Consider the following 19,610-nt stretch of genomic DNA (forward strand, 5'->3'; position numbering starts at 1 on the left):
TTTAAAACATTTTAACTGCTTAAGAACAAGTTTATTTTACTTATATAAATATTGTGATAGTGATGTTTTTTATTTGATATGAAAGATTGGAATGTTGTGCGGGTTAAAAATGAAAGTTTAGGTGTTAGGTATATGAATTCTTAAGAATTGTTCGGTATGTATGTAAATGACATTATATAAGTTTCTTTTCTCTGCAATCAAAGCTATTCAAAATCCTTTTAAATCCTGTATCTTAGATTTACAATGTAATATGAATGTATTCGTTATGGGGTTGTGGACAAAATCAGTCATTTAAGATAATTTTAGTCGCATTAAAAGTCGACCATTTGATAATTTGATTAGGAGAGTAGATGTTTTAGATTGACTTATGCTAAGAAAGACAGAGGTTGGCTTAGAAAGATCTGGGGATGTTATATAAAAAATGTATCTTAATTTATTAGAATTAAATGACAATGGCACACAATAAACTTAATGGACAAAGAAGAATTCATGCAGCCAACTAAAGGTTCCTTATTATTTATCACTGCAAAAATATTAATTAGAAAATATGAATATTTCTCATCATCGAATTAAATTTTGTTAGAATGCATGAATTGCAATAAATCAATCCGGATCAACTCAACATTGGTCAAATAAGAGAGAATTTTAAAATAAAAAAAAAAAAATCAATTTTTTAAGTATGGGTACAATTTTTTATTGTATTAATTTGGAAAAAAAAATACATGGATAAGGCAAACCCAACTACTCTTAGCTACTTGCTCAATCAAGATAATAAAAAAAATATATCAATACATATTTATATATACAATTTCTTCAAAAGGATAAATTATTTATTAATTATTCAAACTAAGAATTCAACATATAATAAACTAAATTTCTTTTTTCTGATAAATCTTTAAATTTTACTAAACAAAATAAATATTATTTCATGAATTTTTATCAATTTTAATTGAAATACATTAATCAGTTTATATGAACCAATGAATAAAGACTTAAATTATTAACATTAAATAATTTATTAATTAAGCTTGGTCGACAATATAATTATCATTGCCTAGATATAGATTTAATGTAGACTGAATTTAAATTTAAAATTTTAATAATAATTTATAAAATATTTCATCACGTAAACTAATTTCCACGCATTAAGTATTTACTCAACTGAAGTCCATAAATAATTGTTCATCCATCGTTCAATCATCCGTGCAGTCAGTCAATTATTTAAATTTTTTCCTGAAGATTTACATAAATACCACGTAATTCTTATGCATTTATATATTTAGCACTTAAAATTTATGCAACTTTATATATAAGCTTGAACATGTGTATTTCTCTTTTTAAAAAATCAATAGTGAGTGATTTTTCTGTCCGGAGTCCGGACAACGGACGCGATGCGGCTATACAGCGGAGGTCCGATCCTCTGCTGCATCGCGACCACCTCTGCTGTATCGCCGCATCACGACCGTTGTCCGCACGTCCGGACTCTCTTTTGTCACACATCCCAAAAGAGCCCTTATGGGTGGGGGGCAGCCCAGGACTTAAATACTGTTTTTCGGCCCTACACCTAGCCGATGTGAGACTATTTGTCCGTGACATTCTCCGCCACTCAATCAAGTGACGCCCTCGTCACGGATCGGCTTCACTGAGAATCCCACTGGACCATGGAGAGTCCACACACCTGGCAGACAGTAGTCTGCTCTGATACCACTTATCACCTCCCAAAAGAGACAGAAAAATTTGTCGATATTTTTATATGAAATTGAAACTGTGAAAATTATGCCGGTAAAAAACAAAGGTTTATGTATTAAATATATAAAAAATATAAGTTAAGAATATAAAATGCCCCCTTTAATTTTAATAATTGTCTGGGCTGTCAAATCGGCTCGTTGTTCACGAATAGCTCGTGTTCGGCTCGTTAAGAAGCTCGTGTTTTGTTCGCGAAGTTAACGAGCCGAACACGAACAACATGATAAATATTTGTTCGTTCGTGTTCGGCTCGTTTTAGCTCGAAATATTATATATATTGAGTAGTATTTTTTAAAAAATTAATTGACTAAAACGCTATAAAGATTTATAATCAATTAATATTATTAATCAAGAAAATAGAATAAAAAATATTAAATTAGATTCAAATGATGTTTTAAATCTTGCAGCAATCATTAACATATTATGACTACATGATTATGGTTGTCAAAATGACTCCTTGTTTGTGAACGGCTCATGCTCGGCTCGTTAAGCAAACGAGTCGAACATGAACACACTTTCTGAGTTCGAAATATAAACTAGCCGAACACGAGCGAGCATAGATTCAATAAATATAGAGTTTACACCCCTAGTTAAGCAAACGGCAACGGCTACATGACCATTCGGTATTCCAAAATGGCAGCTCCAACTCAAAATCAACTCATATTTCAGTTATTCACAATCATCACTCCTCTCAACAGGAAGAAAACAGTTTCTAATCAAATTTTGAGCCCGACAGTAGCTCCTCCATTCGTTACAGATTGAATCCTACAATCATTAGACATTTCCCTTCATTTTTTTTAAATCTTAAAACAAATCTCATAGTTCTAAAATTCATCCTCTCAAATATTGATCATACATCTGAAGCAAATTATCATTCCTTTAAAAACCTGAGCGGATCCAGCGGCTATGATCATCCTTTCAGATCCAATTTCCCCTACCCATTGCAGCCTTGATCCTGTCAGTTACTTCCTCCATATGTAAACGTGATCATAAGCTCTTAATATACAGTAGTTTCTTCCAAGTATATACATAAAGATCAGATCGACGTCATCCATTATCCTCAGCAGACTTCCACAAATGGCGAGGACGAACCCACCATCCCCTCCCCTTCGCCCTCCTCTGCGTCCCATAGAAAATGCGCATAGGACCCCAGCACATAGCTGCCCAAAACACTCACCCCATCACAAATTTATTTTCTACAAAAGCCTGTGATTGTTGTGACAGAGAAAGAGAGAGTGAGAGAGAGAGTACCAATCATCAGGGGAGGCCTCCACGGCGCGTTCATGATAGGCCTCGGCTCGCTCGCAGTCCTTCTGAGTATCCCAAATAAATCGAGCATACCGCGAGAGCACTTCACCGTCATCCGGGCAGGCAAGGATCGCCCTCCCGTAGCAATCCTCAGCCTTCTTTAAATCCCCTCCAACCTTCCATTTTAAAAGCCAAAAAAAAAAAAAAAAAACCTAAATCAGGATTCCGAAATGGTGATTGGGATTCCGATTCTTTACTTCGTTTTTTTTCTATTACCTCGTGCAAGAATCTTCCGTAATTGCTCAATAGCAGCGGATTCTCTGGATCCGCCCTCAGCATCTCCTGATAATGGTTCTCGATCATCCGATTTCTGGTTTTCTCCTCGTTCCCGCCGTCACCAAAGCTTCCTCCCTTGCTCTTGCTTCCCTTTCCTTTCCCCGATCCGCCGGAATACTCGACTTCGTTGTTCTCTTTGACCGCCACAACTCCCGCGCACAGATCGTCCTCCTCCACCGAGGCAAGCAACGCAGACGGCGGCCATGTTTCTCCTCGGAAGCTCTGGGGAGATGATAAGAAGAGATCAGTGTCAGATCTGACCCGCCGAAGTTGATTCGGCTTTACAGCCGACGAAGAGAAGTTTCTCCTCTGCCTCACGTCGAGAGGCATTCTATGGGTCGAGCTCCGGCGATAAAAGGATAATCCAGCGTCATGCCCGCCGGCCGGTTTCGTCGGCCAAACCCCGGAGATACCTCTCACGGTTGACATGGATGCCGTGCGGTTGAGGATCGCCGCTCTCATTGTCACTACTGAAGTTCGAGGAGGGAGATGAGAGAATGCCGTGAGTTTTTCTCGCTCGTGAGTTGCTGTTTTATATGGCACTCCTAACGGCGAAGTGGGGGATTGAGATGTAACGGCGTTAAAGGTTGGGTGTAGGTTTTCGACACGTGTAGAGACGCACGTGACTCGCCGTAGTTATCGCCTGGTCGGCGACATAGTGGAGCGGACGATAAGCAGAGCGCCACGTGTCTGAACCTATGAACCGCCCCCGGTTTTTTTTTTTTTTTTTTTTTTTTTTTTTATAAAAGGGAAGTATGCAATTAATTTTATTGAAAGAAAAAAAAAATAATAAATATACGCCACAATAAAATAATGCAACTAGTCTTTCAACGAATTCTTCAATAAATAAATAATATCATGGGAGTTAATAGAGTTATTAAAAATTATATTATTCATTTCGAATCAGATTTCATAAGCAATAATTTAAATTGCTAAAATTTAAAATCACTTTTAAAATATGCAACTAATTCTCTCAATATGATAAAAAACTTGAAAAAGGCTATTGACAATAATGAAAATAACCCAATAAGAATATAATTCTTCAATAAACTTTGGGGGAAAAAATCATTTAATAAATAAATGTTTATTGTGTTCTAAACCATTAAGACGTATAAAGTAATTAAGAGCCCAATTGGGGTAGCTTATTTGATGCAGTGACGTTTTGAAAGCACACATTGTTTGTTTGGGTAAACTGTGTTTTGACAGTTTATGCATTTTCAAAACGTTGAAAACAGTGTTTTCACACCGCACCTATCTAGGTGCAGTGGCAGTTTCTCCCAAACAAACTCTAAGTCTAGAATTAAAACCCCTAGAGTTAAGAAGATTATTATTTTTAAGATCAGTATTAAAAATTCTCCAAGAAATCAAAGCAAAATTAATAGAACAGTTTTAATGTCAAACTAATCTATTTCAATCTCAAATAGCCAGAGTTTCATAAAGAAATGATAAATATTTTTATTACTATAGAATTCATTTACACTTCCAAAGATAACTAATAAGATCATCACTAATAGGGATGTTATAAATAAGAAATAAACAATAAGTAAGAATATTTCAATTTTGAGTAAAAAACCAACCATTAATAAAACAAGGTGTAGGCTTCCATTCGTATATTACAGGTAAATTAAAAGTCAAACTCTTTAATATCCAGAGGAATGAAATCGAGAAAAGAGGAACTTATACTTATCTGAATGTTAACTTTCGCAAAAGACAGCCTAGAAAATTTAGATGTTAAAGAATCAATGGCTAATGGAACTTCAACCCGGCTTGCAATTTTAGAAAATCAAACTCATTCCAACAAAAAAAGTGGCAAATCAAGAAATTTTATCCAAATGGATATATATTGTTTTAAATATGCTTTGACATGTTTAAAATCATATGACCATTTTTAAAAAAATGAATGATTTAATGTTGATAAATCACGATCCACTAGCCAAAATCATGTTGAAATCCCGCACAGTTAAAATTAAACAGAAAAACACCTTCACATAAACATAGAAGTTCTACTGCGCCTTCCAATTTTCAAATTCTAGCAACAACTTGCTGCACATTATCGTACAAGGGACGCATGTCAATCGCATGCCCAACCAAAGATAGAGTGGATTGCTTTGAGCCATCAAGAACTTGATCAGAGGAAGAAAACTGAACTAACGAACTTGGAGCATTTGATTAATTAAAACTAGCAGAACTAGTAATATTAGAAGAGATAAGCCTCTTCCAATTGAAAATAAGACTAGAGCCAAGAAGAGAATAAGAAAAAGAAGAACTAAGAGTCGGGAAAGTATCCATGTGAAAAAAGAGGGGGCAGAAGCCCCTAAACATGAAAGAAAAACCAATACAAAAGTAAAAAAGGAAGAAGAGAGATTTGTGGTTCATTTGGACAAGAATTCAGTCACGATGTATTGACCCAATTTTTCTCTTAATTTGTACTCCGCCTTTTGGAAAAATTATTCCACACGGATCAGACGTGCGGTGTCTGATCCGGACCGTAAATCACCTGATCTACGGTCCCGATGTATTTCGGTGGGCCCCACTGAAATTTTTTTTTTTAAAAAAACGGAAATAATTCTGACCGTAGATCACCGTGATCTACGGTCAGGATCGGAGACCGGCCACCGCGTGCAGGGATGCATGCGGTGTCCGCACGCAATAATCCCTCCAATACCAGGGGCATTTACATAAAAACCACCAAATTCTTATGTATTTACATATCTAACATCTAGATCACCCAAATCTTTCATATCACATCAAAAATAATATTCTTTTTAACTTACAAAATATGAAATATACATTTCCTACATAAGATATGTTAAGGTGAAATGTAAAAATTAAATTTTAGCTGTTAGATATGTAAATACATAAGAATGGAGTGGTATGTATGCAAATCTCCCATATTATGTAGTATTATTTTACAAATACAAATTTATAAATCTATATTTACTATATTACTATTAATAATAAACATGAATAATTAATATATGCTATATTAATAGTTACTCGAATCAACTTAAAATTTGACTGAAAATAAGTTACTTTAGCTAAATTTAAAATCTTTAATTTTAACTTTAATTAGATCGACTCATTTTAAGTCAAATCAGCCCAACATATCTTCCTACCCCCTGAATCGTTGCCGAAGGTGGTGGCCCAACGCCCATACTTGCGGGCCCTCAGACCACTGGACCCAATCTCTAAAAATATGATCGGCCCACCTCGGGCTTAGATAGTGATATTGGCCCACCCTCTTGACGAAAATATCAGCTAAGCTAACCACCTGGTGCAGATAAAGGTCGCAATACAGGAGGCTCGAAAATTTGTTTAGGCAGTAAATAAGGTCTAATCGATTAAACATTGTTCCAAGTATACATTAGAATAATTAATTTTTGCTTACTAATTAAAAAAAAAAAAATTGATGCTTGATTTCAAGCATAGGGATATAAAAATCATCTAAATTAAAATGGCTAGATTGGTAGCTCTTTTTTCTAGTGTCACTTGCAATAATTAAGAGTTGCATATTCTAAATTATATGAATTAAAAACCATAAGCCAACACAATACTTTGGACTTTCTATTGCCATTAACCTTCAATCACCTTAATATATGATCATTATTATGCAATTTATACTTCAATAGTAAGGGCTACTACATCTTAAGCTTTACTTTTAAAATATATGCAAAATAGTAAGGGCTACTAATTTTTTGCGTAAAAATTGCGTTGTATTTCCTCATTCAATAATCCTGCATTATTAACCCAATCCACGAGACTAGCTAAAAACCTACACTTATAAGATCTATTTTATAGCTATAGACTATAAGAAAATATAACACCACTTTTATGCAAAAAAAAATTTTCTCGCATCCAAAATACTTAATCATTATTGTATGTATCTCACTCTTCACCCGCAGAACTTGAGAGCCATAATCGTAGCTATTTGATTTACTCCATTCCATAAAATGTAAGTATTAGCCTTCATATGCAAAATATCACATGAAGCTCTCACCTATAAAATATGCACATATACTTTCATCGAACTATGAATAAACATAATATTTAACTTCATCTCGCTCATTATATCAAACTACAAACCCTCCTCATGACTATCGCTGCATATGCCATAACATTTTCTCATGATCTTCATAAACTATATACTTATAGTGTCACTATTTTCAGCCTAAATCATTTGTCTATAAACTAGAATAGTAGCTAACTCTCCTTACGCCACATCCCTCACCTTCAATCTTTCACATAGAACTGATTAAAACGTGGCTATCATTTCATGACCAACTACGACCTACTTGATCCACGGCTCATGAAACTCCCAACTCTGATTTTTGTGCCTTATAAACGTTATTGCATCTCTCTACTACGGCTTACGTGATCCACGGCTAATGCGATCACCACCTCCGACCTCTATGACCTACAAACGTTATTGCAACTCTCTACTATAGCTTATGTGACCACTGCAACCTACGTGGTTAATATCTCATAAAACTCCCAACTCCGGACTCTGTGGTTTATGCACATTATCAAAACTCATGTGGCTCTCAACTCCGGTCTCTTTGGTCAACGCATATTATTGTCACACCACTATGATCTACGTGGCTCACAACCTATGTGGCTCTCAACTCTCGTCTCCACGGCCTACGAACATCATTGCAACTCAACAATACGGACCAACTATGGCCTAAGTGGATCACAACTCCTATATCTCCCCTACTATGACCTTTATAACCAACCGATGTTTCTGAAGCAACCATCTACGACTTACATGACCGACTACTGCAATAGCTTTCAACAACGGCTTTTACAACTATTTGGTGTTGTAACTATCATTTACAATATTCATAGCAGACTGCTGCTTTTTTAGCAATCAACTAAGGCTTTTACGGCCTATTACAACTATTAGCACTAATGTTGTACACCAACATTGTAATTTCATTTTCTCTACTTCAATAGAAGAGTGAATTTATGTATTGATGATTACATAGTGAATTATTTCAATTGAATTAGCCGTGATTTTTTTTCCCTTTCAAGAGTTTTCCACAAAAAAATTGTGTATTCTCCTATTATTTTATTTGTGTGTTGGATCTAATACCAACGCTAAGAGTTTAAATTATTACTCTAGTGAATCTTTTCACATAGCATCATAACATTACAATCATATATATTAATTATCTTTTAGATCTTATTTTTCAATATATATATATATATATATGATTTAGAAAACGAAATGGACGGTGTACATTCCGCTTCAGCTAGTAAAAATATGCCGTAGCACGTGACGCCATCCGGCCCTGCAATTAAAAACCCGGAAACGGCGGCAGTCAAGGGGTCCACAAGGATCAGGGAGAATTGGCTTTTTCAGAGAAGTTTCGACGGTTCATACGCTCGGCACATGTCACATCATAACAGCCTGAGTATTTAATTACAATTAAATTAACATCAAGGGTTATTTATGTATACAGCACACAGTTCTTAAGTATTTACATACCTGTCACACCTAATTTTTTATATTTACACACATATCTCTCAAATCTTTAATATTATCATACTTTTTAAAAGTGACATACACCTTTTTTTGAAAAACCAAAGTCCATATATGTAAATATGATAATTTAAATAAGTATGAACTATGTTCTATGTATATAAATTTCCCTAAAATTAAATTAAATTGAAAAAGCATTCTTTAATTCCATATGCAATTCAAACATTTAATAGTTTTCTTAGGGTCCGTTTGGAGCAGCTTGTGCATTTCAAGATAAACTGCTTATCCTGAAACGTGGCCCGCGGGCCGACCGCAGGGGTCGACCCGTGGCCTGCGTTTAATATAAAAACTCAAACTTAGTTTCGGATAAACTGGTGAAACGTGCGAACCAAACAGTACGGCGGCCTTTTGAAAACACCGCTCGCACTTATAAGTTGTCCCAACCGGAACCTTAGTTTTTCATTTTTTTTTGACACTCACATGCAAATGTGCACACCATGTACAAGTCCTTGAACCCAAATCATCTTGATTGAAAGATAATTCTGTTAACCACTAGGACAACATGACATTTTAATTAAGTTCAAATAAATTTGTCTTAATTTTAGATTTTTTCATAATTTATTTTTAGTTAGTTATTAAGTTTATTGAAAATACATTAAATTATTAAACTTCCCGCACAATTTTGTAATACATATTTTTTTTTAATTAGAGATATAATTTATATTAATATGTGCTAAAGTTAGTTAATTTAATTTGAGTTATATATTTTTTAGCATCATAAAATTAGACTACACCCAACAATCGTTTTAATTCAGCTATAAACATTATTTAACTTAAACAAAAAAAAAGAAAAACGAATTATAAATTTAGTCGATTTAATTAAGTAGGATGAATAAGTGAAGATTTAATTAATTTTTGGTACCTTAATGCTGAATATAATGTTATATCTGACAGTTATTTTCTAAAAAAAAATTACCCTTTTACCATCATGCCGCAAATTAGATATGCTTTTAAATATTTCATAATAATAAAAAAAATATTTATTTACAAACAATGATGAATGTGTATGTTCATAATTCTAAATATGGAGGAGTATATTATTCGTCTTATTTTAATTCTCTAACAAATCAAGGTACACGTGCACCATACATGACCTAGTAGATTTAGACAGAATGATATCATATAAATAGGTGAATTACTAAAGCTTAAGCCGATCTAAGCCCGGTTCAAATTCGAATAAAAATTATCAAATCCAAATTAAATTTTGGCTATAAGTTGACCTAATTTCAATTTGAGCTGAGTAAAAGTCAAATCCAAAATGACAACTGTTTACACATTACTTCTTTTAAGGCATTTACATACATAACCATCTCCATTTCCTATTTATTATATGTCTAACTCCTGGACTCTACTTTTTACATTTACACCACCCAAATCCTTTGTATTACAAAATAATACCATTATTTTAACTTAAAAAAATGAAATACATAATTTTATGTATAGTTAAGGAAGCATATATATATATTATATATATATATAATATAATGTTTTAATATATATATATATATATATATATATTAAAACATTAAAATTTTGATGTTAGACATATAAAGACATAGGATGGGTGTGGTACTCGAATTCTTAGGCACATGAGAGATGGGCGGAGCTCGTATAATAGCCTTCGGTCGTTCCTTTATATATATATATAGAGAGAGAGAGAGAGAGAGAGAGAGAGAGAGAGAGAGAGAGAGAGAGAGAGAGAGAGAGAGAGAGAGAGAGAGAGAGAATGCATACACAAATACTACTATATATCCTAACAACTCTTTTCAAATTATTTTCAAAGTAGGTGGGCTAAGTTGAGCCCACCTGCCAAAGACATCTAGCAACCACTTGGAAAAACCAGTGTCAAACCTTTATTTATGACACAACCTCACGCCCATATCATATCTTATTTATGACACAACCTCACGCCCATATCATATCTTTTTCACACCACGGATAAATGTCTTCAAAAGGATTTTTTCTCTCTCTCTCTCTCTCACACACTTGCATCATGACATCTAATATAAATTTGCATAGGTGTCCAATAACCAGGAGCCACGTGGCAATTTGGGTCCATTGATATATACAGTTCGGGCCAGGGTTTTCATGTGGCACCCTATCATTGGGCACGTGTCCGGATACAATAATTCTACCATTACCAGGATATGCATTCATGGAAATGTGTATTTAACTATTAAAAGTAGTAATTAGCATTACTTTTGTTGTGATTGAAAAGAATTGAGTCCTTTGCATGTAAAAATGAAAGTTTTGTTATGGGATTGTAAATCCATACGAATTTAAGTGTTATGTATGTTAAAAAAAAATCAAATAATATTAGAATTAAAAGACTAAATTCATTTAAAAAAATAAACTGAGCATACTACATGTTTATTTTAATTTAATTTAAAATTTTAATTTTAAAAAAATAACGATATAAAAAAAAAAGAAATTTTAATTTAAAATACAGCCTTTAAGTTTTAATTTTTTCGATTTGAAATAGAATAAAATGCTAACTTTCAATCTACTCCAGAATGAACCGATTAACCAAAAATTATTGGTTCATTTTGAATTGATTTTAAGAAAAGTTTCAGTTTGATTTTCTATATGTCGGATTTCGGTTTTATTCAATTTGACTAATTTGTGAGTGGACACATGCAAATTAACCATATGCACACTCCTATCAACCAAACCTAACCAAATCAATAAGCATTTATCAGCCTAATGGGTACCAAAACCTGATATGTGATATTTCTCATTTAAAAAATATGAAATCATGTGATCCCAATTTGCTGATAAAACAACAATAATAAAGACATTTATTGTAAAATTGACGCCAAACCAACCAAATATTATGATATTTACATGTAACTAGCTAGCCGCCACTAGGATCTAAGACATAAAATCACAAAATTGGGTCCATAGATGACGCCAGACTACAATGTGCCTGTAGTCCTTAACAAAGTTTAAAATTATGCAATTACTTATTGCGATGTTTATGTCCGTATAGTGAGGCGTCAGCCTACAGGTGTCTTAAAACGAAAGCCTAAAAAAATTGATCAAAACAAAAGATAATGTACTAAATTTAAAGTATATTATAAAAGATGGCATGGTAAAATATTAATAGCCTTAAACATAACATATTAACATCGTAATTGGGAGAATAATACATTGTTCAAAATAAGACGTAATATGTTAACATCCAAACATCAAGCATTAAAAAAAAACATAATAATATAATAATTTAAAAAATTGATATGATCAGTTGCTCTCACACTCTTACTGCCACCCATCAAAATAAGAATATAACAAGTCACTAAGGTAAAAAATTTTTACATTCAAAAGTTCTCATCACTCTTACTTCACATTCTCTCTCTCTTTTTTTTTTTTTCTTTCTAAATCTCAATCATTTTACTGTTATTTAATCAAATTAATTAATTAGAATATTTATATAATTTTAAAATAATATCTAAATTAATAATAATAACTTTAATTATATCCATAGTCGTGCATTATATGGGCAAGTACGAGATGTTTAGTAGGGTTATTTTACTTAAATTTATTTTAAGAAAAATCCTATATTTAATTAGGTGCTTGTCTTGAGGCGAGCCTCACATTAAAGTGTTGTGGTGGGTTTCATATTGCGCAATTTTAAATCATGCTCCCACATATTTGTGAAAATTCACAAACTACAAGGAAATTGTATTGGTCAAGAAGATGTAGGATCAGTTCGTGAAATGAGTGTGATTTATAATATTAGGGAAATAATGCATACAAATATAACCACAAGTTGGTGTCGAAAAGCCATACCTAAGCCCTACTGCTGCTTCTTATGCTTCAGGCTGGAGCCAGATGATAACATATCATTACCAGAAGCTCGAAGGATGAAGAGAATAGTTTCAAGAAGCATGCCACCTACCATTCCCAGGATGCCACCGGCAGCATTCTGCAGAATTAAGATGGAATCTTCTCCAAAGTGACAAAAAAAAAAAAAAAAAATGGTGGGGCCATTTACATACATATCAATCAATTTTTTCGTATTTACATATCTAAAATCTAAACTTTGCTTTTTTTTAATATTTGTACCACCCAAATCTTTCATATCACACAAAACATTTCGCCATTTTAACTTTTAAAAAGTAAAATACATCATTTCATGCATTGCTAAGGTATTAGGTATGTAAAAACTAAAATTTTGGAATTAGATACGTAAATATATATAAATTGAGTGATATGTACGAAAATCTTTAGCAAAAAAAAATCATGGTTTAAAAGCTTTCGAGTTCAGAAGCTTGGAATTTACCATCACGGCGCTGTGGTTGAACAAGGCTCTAAAAGCGGCAAATCCAAATAAATAGCCAGTAAACATCACCACCACAACATGCAGGCCTGAGAAATGTAAATGAATCATAGTGTTTGGTGATTTCAAAATAATGATGTGATCAATTTAGAGACATTTCAACATTCATTCTTGAATCCATCAGTTGATTCAAAATGGATAGGTGTAAGAAGATTAATTATTAGAAAATAGAATTTTATTATGTGACATTTGTTGTATTCAGTTCTTAGAATCTGATAGAAAAATACATAAGCATGCCCTTAAAATATGGATAAATGTCACCTTTCAAATGAAGGCAGATCATACAACCATGAAAAGTGATTTGATTCACTCAAACTTCTCCTTAGAACTAAGAGAGATGCTCTTATAATAGTGCATTAGAAGTAACATCAATGCAAAAGACGTAGAAAAAAAAATGATAACTTGAGCATTAATTAATATATTTAGTGAAGGGTCAAAGTCCATGAATATTTGACCTTGATTATAAAGCAAAACTCCTTAACGGTTCGAACTTTAGGCACTTGGTTTGATTGAAATTCGAAAGATAATATTAAGCTTAAAAAAAAACAATAAATAAAAGTATCTTTGTTAAAAGCATGTGTTTTAAACATGCTTTCGGAGCAAAGTGCTGCCACTCAAATCACAATGCATTGTTAAAAAATTAGACGCTCCACACCACCAAGGAGTGTATGCAATGCAATGCTTCAAAAGCTCTAGTATTATCACATCAAAGAATGTTTAAATTTAAACTTAATCCCCAGTTTCCTCAACAATTCAGTTCAGAAACAAAAGCCCTGATTCATGTCACAAACTCACTCCAACTCTACCATCAAAACTCTTCAAGAATTCTTCTCTCCATGTAATTCTTCTCCTCTTGGCTTCAAAATCATAACATGTCATAGCTCAAAGGAAAAATATTCTCCACTCATAATTCTTTTCATTCTATTCTTCGTCACCAGTGATTAGACTAACATAGTATTCTTCAAGTAATGTCTTCCTTGTAAACATTATATATCTTTGATTCTTCCACCATTGACTTGCAAATCTCTAGATTTCTTGTATTTCTATTTTCAAACTATCTATTGATTTAATTTTGCATTCATAGTGCATGGCTTTACTCCCCTGGCCATATTCGGCATTTCTCTATGATGGCACAGACCCCTTATCTTCTTAGGCAACGTCTCATGAGTTTAATTTAAAATTACTTACTTCTTGATGATAAATTTCTTCATAATACATGACTTAAAATGACATATTAATTGTATTTTTGTCTTATACGAAGATTATTGAATAGTGTGACACTATGTAATGTTTCTTGTGATATTTACTCTTCAATTAGCTGAAATGAACACTCATTTTTCGTTCATGCTTCAAAGAAAAGAGGATATTGTTCAATGTGTTACACTTTTGCGCATTGACAACGTAAAATGGATTTATCAACCTGTGCATCTAATAATTTAAAGTTTCCAACTTCTAACATAATCATTTTGATTACAAAGAACGTGTATTTACATCTATATGAAGGCATGTTTAAGAAGAAGAGAATTAACTTTTGAGAGCATAAAAGAAGTTACATTACACGAATAGAAAGTAATCTATGTTCAATAATTTGAATGAGATATTGTTGATCCTTCAAAATGGAGATGAGTCTTTCCAACTCAAAATAAAAATGGAGATGATACAACTCAAAATAATTTGAACCTACCAAGTACTCATGAGAGAAGAGGAACTACTGACAAAAGATAAAATTTTTAGAAGGAAATTTATTGCGACAAGGCATAAAGTACAGATGAGTCTTTCCAACTCAAAATAAAAATGGAGATGATACAAGAGAATAGATTTATTTGACCAAACAGTTCTATTAAAAAATTGATTGATAAAAAATTTAACAAGATATTTTATATATTTAAAAAAGGCACATAAAAGCTAACAATCTACAATGGGGAACTCTAAATTACTCACAACATAATATAGGCCCCAAGTAAGCCCAATTAATAAGAATCACTTTTTTGTACTCTTAAAAATAGGCAATCGAAGCCAAAAAGAAAATATGTATTCTTTTATAAATATAGAATATGTTGCTTCATTCTGAAGTAAGGGATAGCATCCCTTAATAACCCACAAAATTGACAGAAAGATTAATGTTCACCAAGACGAAATGAGGGTTAGAGCCCTCCAAAGAACATAGTAACTTTGGACCAATTGTAGAGATTTATTTTTTTTCAAAAAGGTTCGCCAAGCCAAAGTATCCAAAACACATTTTCACATACCCCAACAAAAGCTTAGATTATTCCCCCATGCATTCTTGAAATTTACTTTGAGATTCTTATATATTAGTTACCATTTTCAAACAATAACAACAACAACAACAACAAAACATTTATCCTACTAAGTGGGGTCGGCTACATGAATCCATTTTCTCCATTGCATCCTATTTAGTGTCATATTTTCATTTAAATCGAATAAATTAAGATAATTTTTTATACAATATGCCCAAGTCATCCTAGGTCTACATCTACCTTTCTTAACATAAGTTAAATCTAAAACATCTACTCTTCTAATTGGATCATCAGACGGTCGACCTAAGAATTCTCTTGCAAAGCAATTGATAATTTTGGAATGCTGCCCGATGTATTTTCAATTATCATATTACACTTTACCATAAGTTCAAGCATATTTCTTCCATCAAACTCTTATGTTTAGCCCCATATGCACCATATACTCCATCATGAAGTGTTCTGCTCATTCCTCCATGAACAGCAAAACCACTACCAATAGTTTAATCAAATTTTCAACTAATTCAATTTTAGCAATACGAGGCACTATATGTCGTTTAATCTCCAAATTAAATAATTAATTTTATCAAAACTAATTTACTATACGTTTCTTTGGAATTAATACAGCCTGATCAAATAGGATTTATAAAACAGTAAATTTTGATGCTGGTCAATTCTTAAATCTAATTGGGTAGTTTAAAAGATTTTAGAAAAAATATGTAAATCTTATGTATAAGATTGTAAAAACCAAAATAGCAAAACTAGGATTTGGATTTATCAAATCTAAGATTTGTACCAGGATTTATCAAATCATGTTATCAGATTTATTTTAAATCTATCATATAAGGTGCTTGGCAGGTTTTTTTTTATCCCTCCTTAAATTCTACTTAAAATGGCCAATATCAAAATCTCAGAGGTAATAAACTCTGACGTGTTGCATTCTCAAAGGTAATAATAGTAATTATGCGAACAGCAACGAAAATAATAATGCATGTCATAGAAGGGCATTCACAAAAAATCTGCTAAGGTTGTGAATACTTTCTTTTGGAGAAAGAATCTCATAAATTTACTAATTGAAAAAGAGAACTAAACTAATGGTTTCTCTGGTTCCAAGTATGACTTAGAAATTTTAGATTTACACATTCTAATCGAACGGGGTCTATAGGACTTGATAAATTTTGACGTTGATAAATTTTTTAAATCCAATTGGGTGGTTTAAGAGCTTTGGGGAAGATTTAGTAAAGCTTGAGAAGCATAACATTGTAGATTCCAAAATCTTAGTGGAACTGGGATTTGAATTTAGAATCTAGACTTGTATCTTATTTTATCAAATCCTGCCAAATCTTGCAATTAGCTTAGAAGCATATTATAAGGTGTTTAGCAAGATTTAGTTTGATTACTCCAAATGATTCTACTTAAAATGGCCAATAAAACAGCGGCTAAGATAGATGATGAACCATTTTTTTTGAAGAATTTCCAAAGGGTTTAATTAGTTCAGATAGTTTGTCATTAATAAAAACTTAGTGATTGTTTTACCAATGCAGCAGCTAGTAGAGCATGTAAGCCTCACCAGCAATTTAGCAAAAAACAGATATGAGGCTCTGCAGCCTTTATACCACAAAAGAATAATCTCCTAACACAGACTACAGGCGTAAATCAACATCTTCTACAGTTTACTTACATGGAAAGGCAAATAGATTAGCAGGAGACTTACAAATTACTAACACTACTCTTATCACTCATCAGATTCAAAAAGCATTAGCTATCGCAGACATCACATTTCGAACAATGAAGAAAACAGAAGCAAGAACATACCAAAGCCTATCTGATCTTTATATGAAGAAAAGGGCTCCGCTACTTCCTTTCTTGGAGCGACGTCCTTCACAAGTTCATCGTATTCCTTCCTCTCCATCATATCCGCAAGCTTCCTCAGTCTCTCCTTTAACTCCTCGCTCTACAAAGTCCAAAGACAACATACAAACCCTAATAAAAATTAGAAAAGAAAGACACGGATTCGATGCTAGGTTTACAATTGTGGTCACTCACTTTTTCCCTGGGTTTGGGACTAGAGAAGAGGAATTCAACACCGGAAAAAATGGCGGTTATGGGGGGCCTCGCGCCTACTGGGAGAGCGAACCAGACGGAGCGGAGGTGCCGATAAGGGATGGAAATCTGAGAAGACAGATCGGAGGCGAGATCTCGGAGCTCACCCGGGAGGTGTTGCTCGTCATCCACGGCGGAAAGAAGGAAAGCTCGAATCGTCTCGTTGTTCTGCACGGATAGCCCGGTGATTGCTGAGCCGGCGGCGGGAGAATTTGGTTTCTCGGCCATCCGCAAACTGTGCTTATGGTCGTCAGTAAAATCGGGAATTAGTTTTAATAGGGCTCCTCAAAACCGCTCTTAAGGTGTCTTAAGGTGTGAAGGAAAGAAAACACAATGCAGAAAATATTACATCAGGAGTTCATGATAGGACGCCACGTGTCATGTTTTTTCCAACATAATGGGAGGCTAACACCATCATATGGCTAAGTTGATACTATTACTATGGATAATATTATATTTTTCCTTTTTGGATTTTTTTTATTATTTCTCTTATCTTTACTTAAATCATGCTTAGAAGAATATGGTTTTAACATATTCAATTAGAAATTTGAAAACTAATTAAAATTCCCCTTTGGACTTGTTATACACATTGCCTAGAAAAGAAATTCATGCAAATATTGAATGCCTAACAAAGAGAATTAGTTCATATATTATTTACTTTCTTAGTAGCAAGTGAACTCAAAAGTGTAGACTTGAATGATCTATAGCACATTAATTCTACAAAAAAATAGGATGGTTTGATGAGCTAGACAAGCCATAGCTTTTATTGTCTTTGCTCCCATAAGTTGGTGGTTAAAAATTTTTTTAATGAATCTAGCACATTAATCCAGGGGCTCGACTTATCAATTTTAAATGAGTATTTTTTTTTATGACAATATATCAAAATTTGAGGCAAAAATTTATAAATGTCCAAAAATCGAACAAAATTATTTTCTCCTTTTTTATTCTTTTGGATCTTATTTATATTATAACTCCTCGAAACTATATTTTAGTTTGATTTGCTTAATTTCTTCATAAATCTAGAGGCAACTTACTTCTGCAATATTCTAAAATTTTTATTTTAAAACTTCATGTCATTATTGGACCTCTATCACGTAATTGTCATCTTCGAACAACCATTGCCCAATCGTGGTAATTCATCATTTTTTTTTTGTTCGACCATCATCATGTAGCTATTATAACTCAATAGCAAATTATCATCATCTGATCTTCTTCTCTTGACCACCATCATCATCCACTATTTTTCTAGTATTCAGAATGACATTAAAGGAAGATCTATAGTATGTAGTATTGTATTCTCAATTAGGATAAAGAGTAAATCTTTTAAATTTTTATCAAATGTAATATATCAATTTATCCAAACAAGGCTTAATGAATTTTTATTTACTAGGCTTTTCACACAAGGAACCTTGTTGTTACTTGTATCTCTATCTTTTATCTGTTATATATGCAAGATTTTTCAAGTAAAATTATAATATAAAACTATTACTCTATTGTCATAAATTCTACAACAAATCATAATTTTATTATAGTTTAAATTTTAGATATATAATTACGTAAAAAAATTACTATATATATTTAAATTACCTTAAAATAATTTTAGTAGTAAAGTACTTGGCGTGTTATTAATAAATTCTTATTATCTAACAAAAATGTTTGAGATTTTTTTTTAAAACAAACATTCTGGATACAAATTCAAGATTATTCTGGGACCTGATTTCAACAAGCTTCTAATCAAACTTGCCGTCTCGATAAGATGAACCCAATGAAGCCAAAATTGATTTAATTTGAGTCCAATCAAAGCCCAGTTCAAATAATTATAACACATTTAGAGGCTTTGGATTATCATTTTAATTCTCAAATAAATCTGACAAATCTATAATCAAATTGAGTGTTTCAATTAGGGAAATCCAACGAGTCCAAGATCGTTCAATTCTGAGCTCATTAAGACCCTCAAACCATAAAAAGAAATCTCTTATGATTAAAGGGGATCATGAGAGTCGATCGATAAGGTAGGTACGTGAGTTATTCACCAAATGGT

The 19,610-nt window shown here is 32.8% G+C and overlaps 2 protein-coding genes across 3 annotated transcripts; both read right to left on the reverse strand.

Annotated features, from left to right (window-relative positions):
- Window positions 1–2,307: 2,307 nt before the first annotated feature.
- On the reverse strand, window positions 2,308–4,015 carry LOC110022736. The gene is made up of 3 exons (XM_020721809.1): window positions 3,271–4,015; window positions 2,998–3,170; window positions 2,308–2,906 (listed from the first exon to the last, which is right to left on the reverse strand). Exons 1-3 carry the CDS (start codon window positions 3,790–3,792, stop codon window positions 2,807–2,809), a joined length of 795 nt encoding a protein of 264 aa, XP_020577468.1. The 5' UTR covers window positions 3,793–4,015; the 3' UTR covers window positions 2,308–2,806.
- Window positions 4,016–12,576: 8,561 nt separating this feature from the next.
- LOC110022737 lies at window positions 12,577–17,858 on the reverse strand. 2 transcript variants are annotated; one of them, XM_020721811.1, is made up of 4 exons: window positions 17,513–17,858; window positions 17,282–17,420; window positions 13,155–13,240; window positions 12,577–12,766 (listed from the first exon to the last, which is right to left on the reverse strand). In XM_020721811.1, the coding sequence occupies exons 1-4, from the start codon at window positions 17,795–17,797 to the stop codon at window positions 12,689–12,691; spliced, it is 588 nt and encodes a 195-aa protein (XP_020577470.1). In that variant the 5' UTR covers window positions 17,798–17,858; the 3' UTR covers window positions 12,577–12,688. The 2 variants fall into 2 exon arrangements, with proteins under 2 accessions (XP_020577470.1, XP_020577469.1); XM_020721810.1 differs by having other exon boundaries at window positions 12,577–12,797.
- Between the last annotated feature and the right edge of the window lie 1,752 nt (window positions 17,859–19,610).

The sequence above is a fragment of the Phalaenopsis equestris genome, unplaced genomic scaffold (assembly GCF_001263595.1).
Source record: "Phalaenopsis equestris unplaced genomic scaffold, ASM126359v1 Scaffold000202, whole genome shotgun sequence".
Classification (NCBI taxonomy): Eukaryota; Viridiplantae; Streptophyta; class Magnoliopsida; order Asparagales; family Orchidaceae; genus Phalaenopsis; species Phalaenopsis equestris.

Bases quoted from the DNA above. Each gene is read 5' to 3' on its own strand.
- LOC110022736 (XM_020721809.1), bottom strand. From the start codon at position 3,792: ATGAGAGCGGCGATCCTCAACCGCACGGCATCCATGTCAACCGTGAGA. The intron at 3,171-3,270 runs GTAATAGAAAAA...TTAAAATGGAAG, and splicing joins ACGGAAGATTCTTGCACGAG to GTTGGAGGGGATTTAAAGAA. The intron at 2,907-2,997 runs GTACTCTCTCTC...TGTTTTGGGCAG, and splicing joins GAGGCCTCCCCTGATGATTG to CTATGTGCTGGGGTCCTATG.
- LOC110022737 (XM_020721810.1), bottom strand. From the start codon at position 17,797: ATGGCCGAGAAACCAAATTCTCCCGCCGCCGGCTCAGCAATCACCGGG. The intron at 17,421-17,512 runs GTGAGTGACCAC...TGGACTTTGTAG, and splicing joins GTCCCAAACCCAGGGAAAAA to AGCGAGGAGTTAAAGGAGAG. The intron at 13,241-17,281 runs GTATGTTCTTGC...TACATTTCTCAG, and splicing joins TAAAGATCAGATAGGCTTTG to GCCTGCATGTTGTGGTGGTG.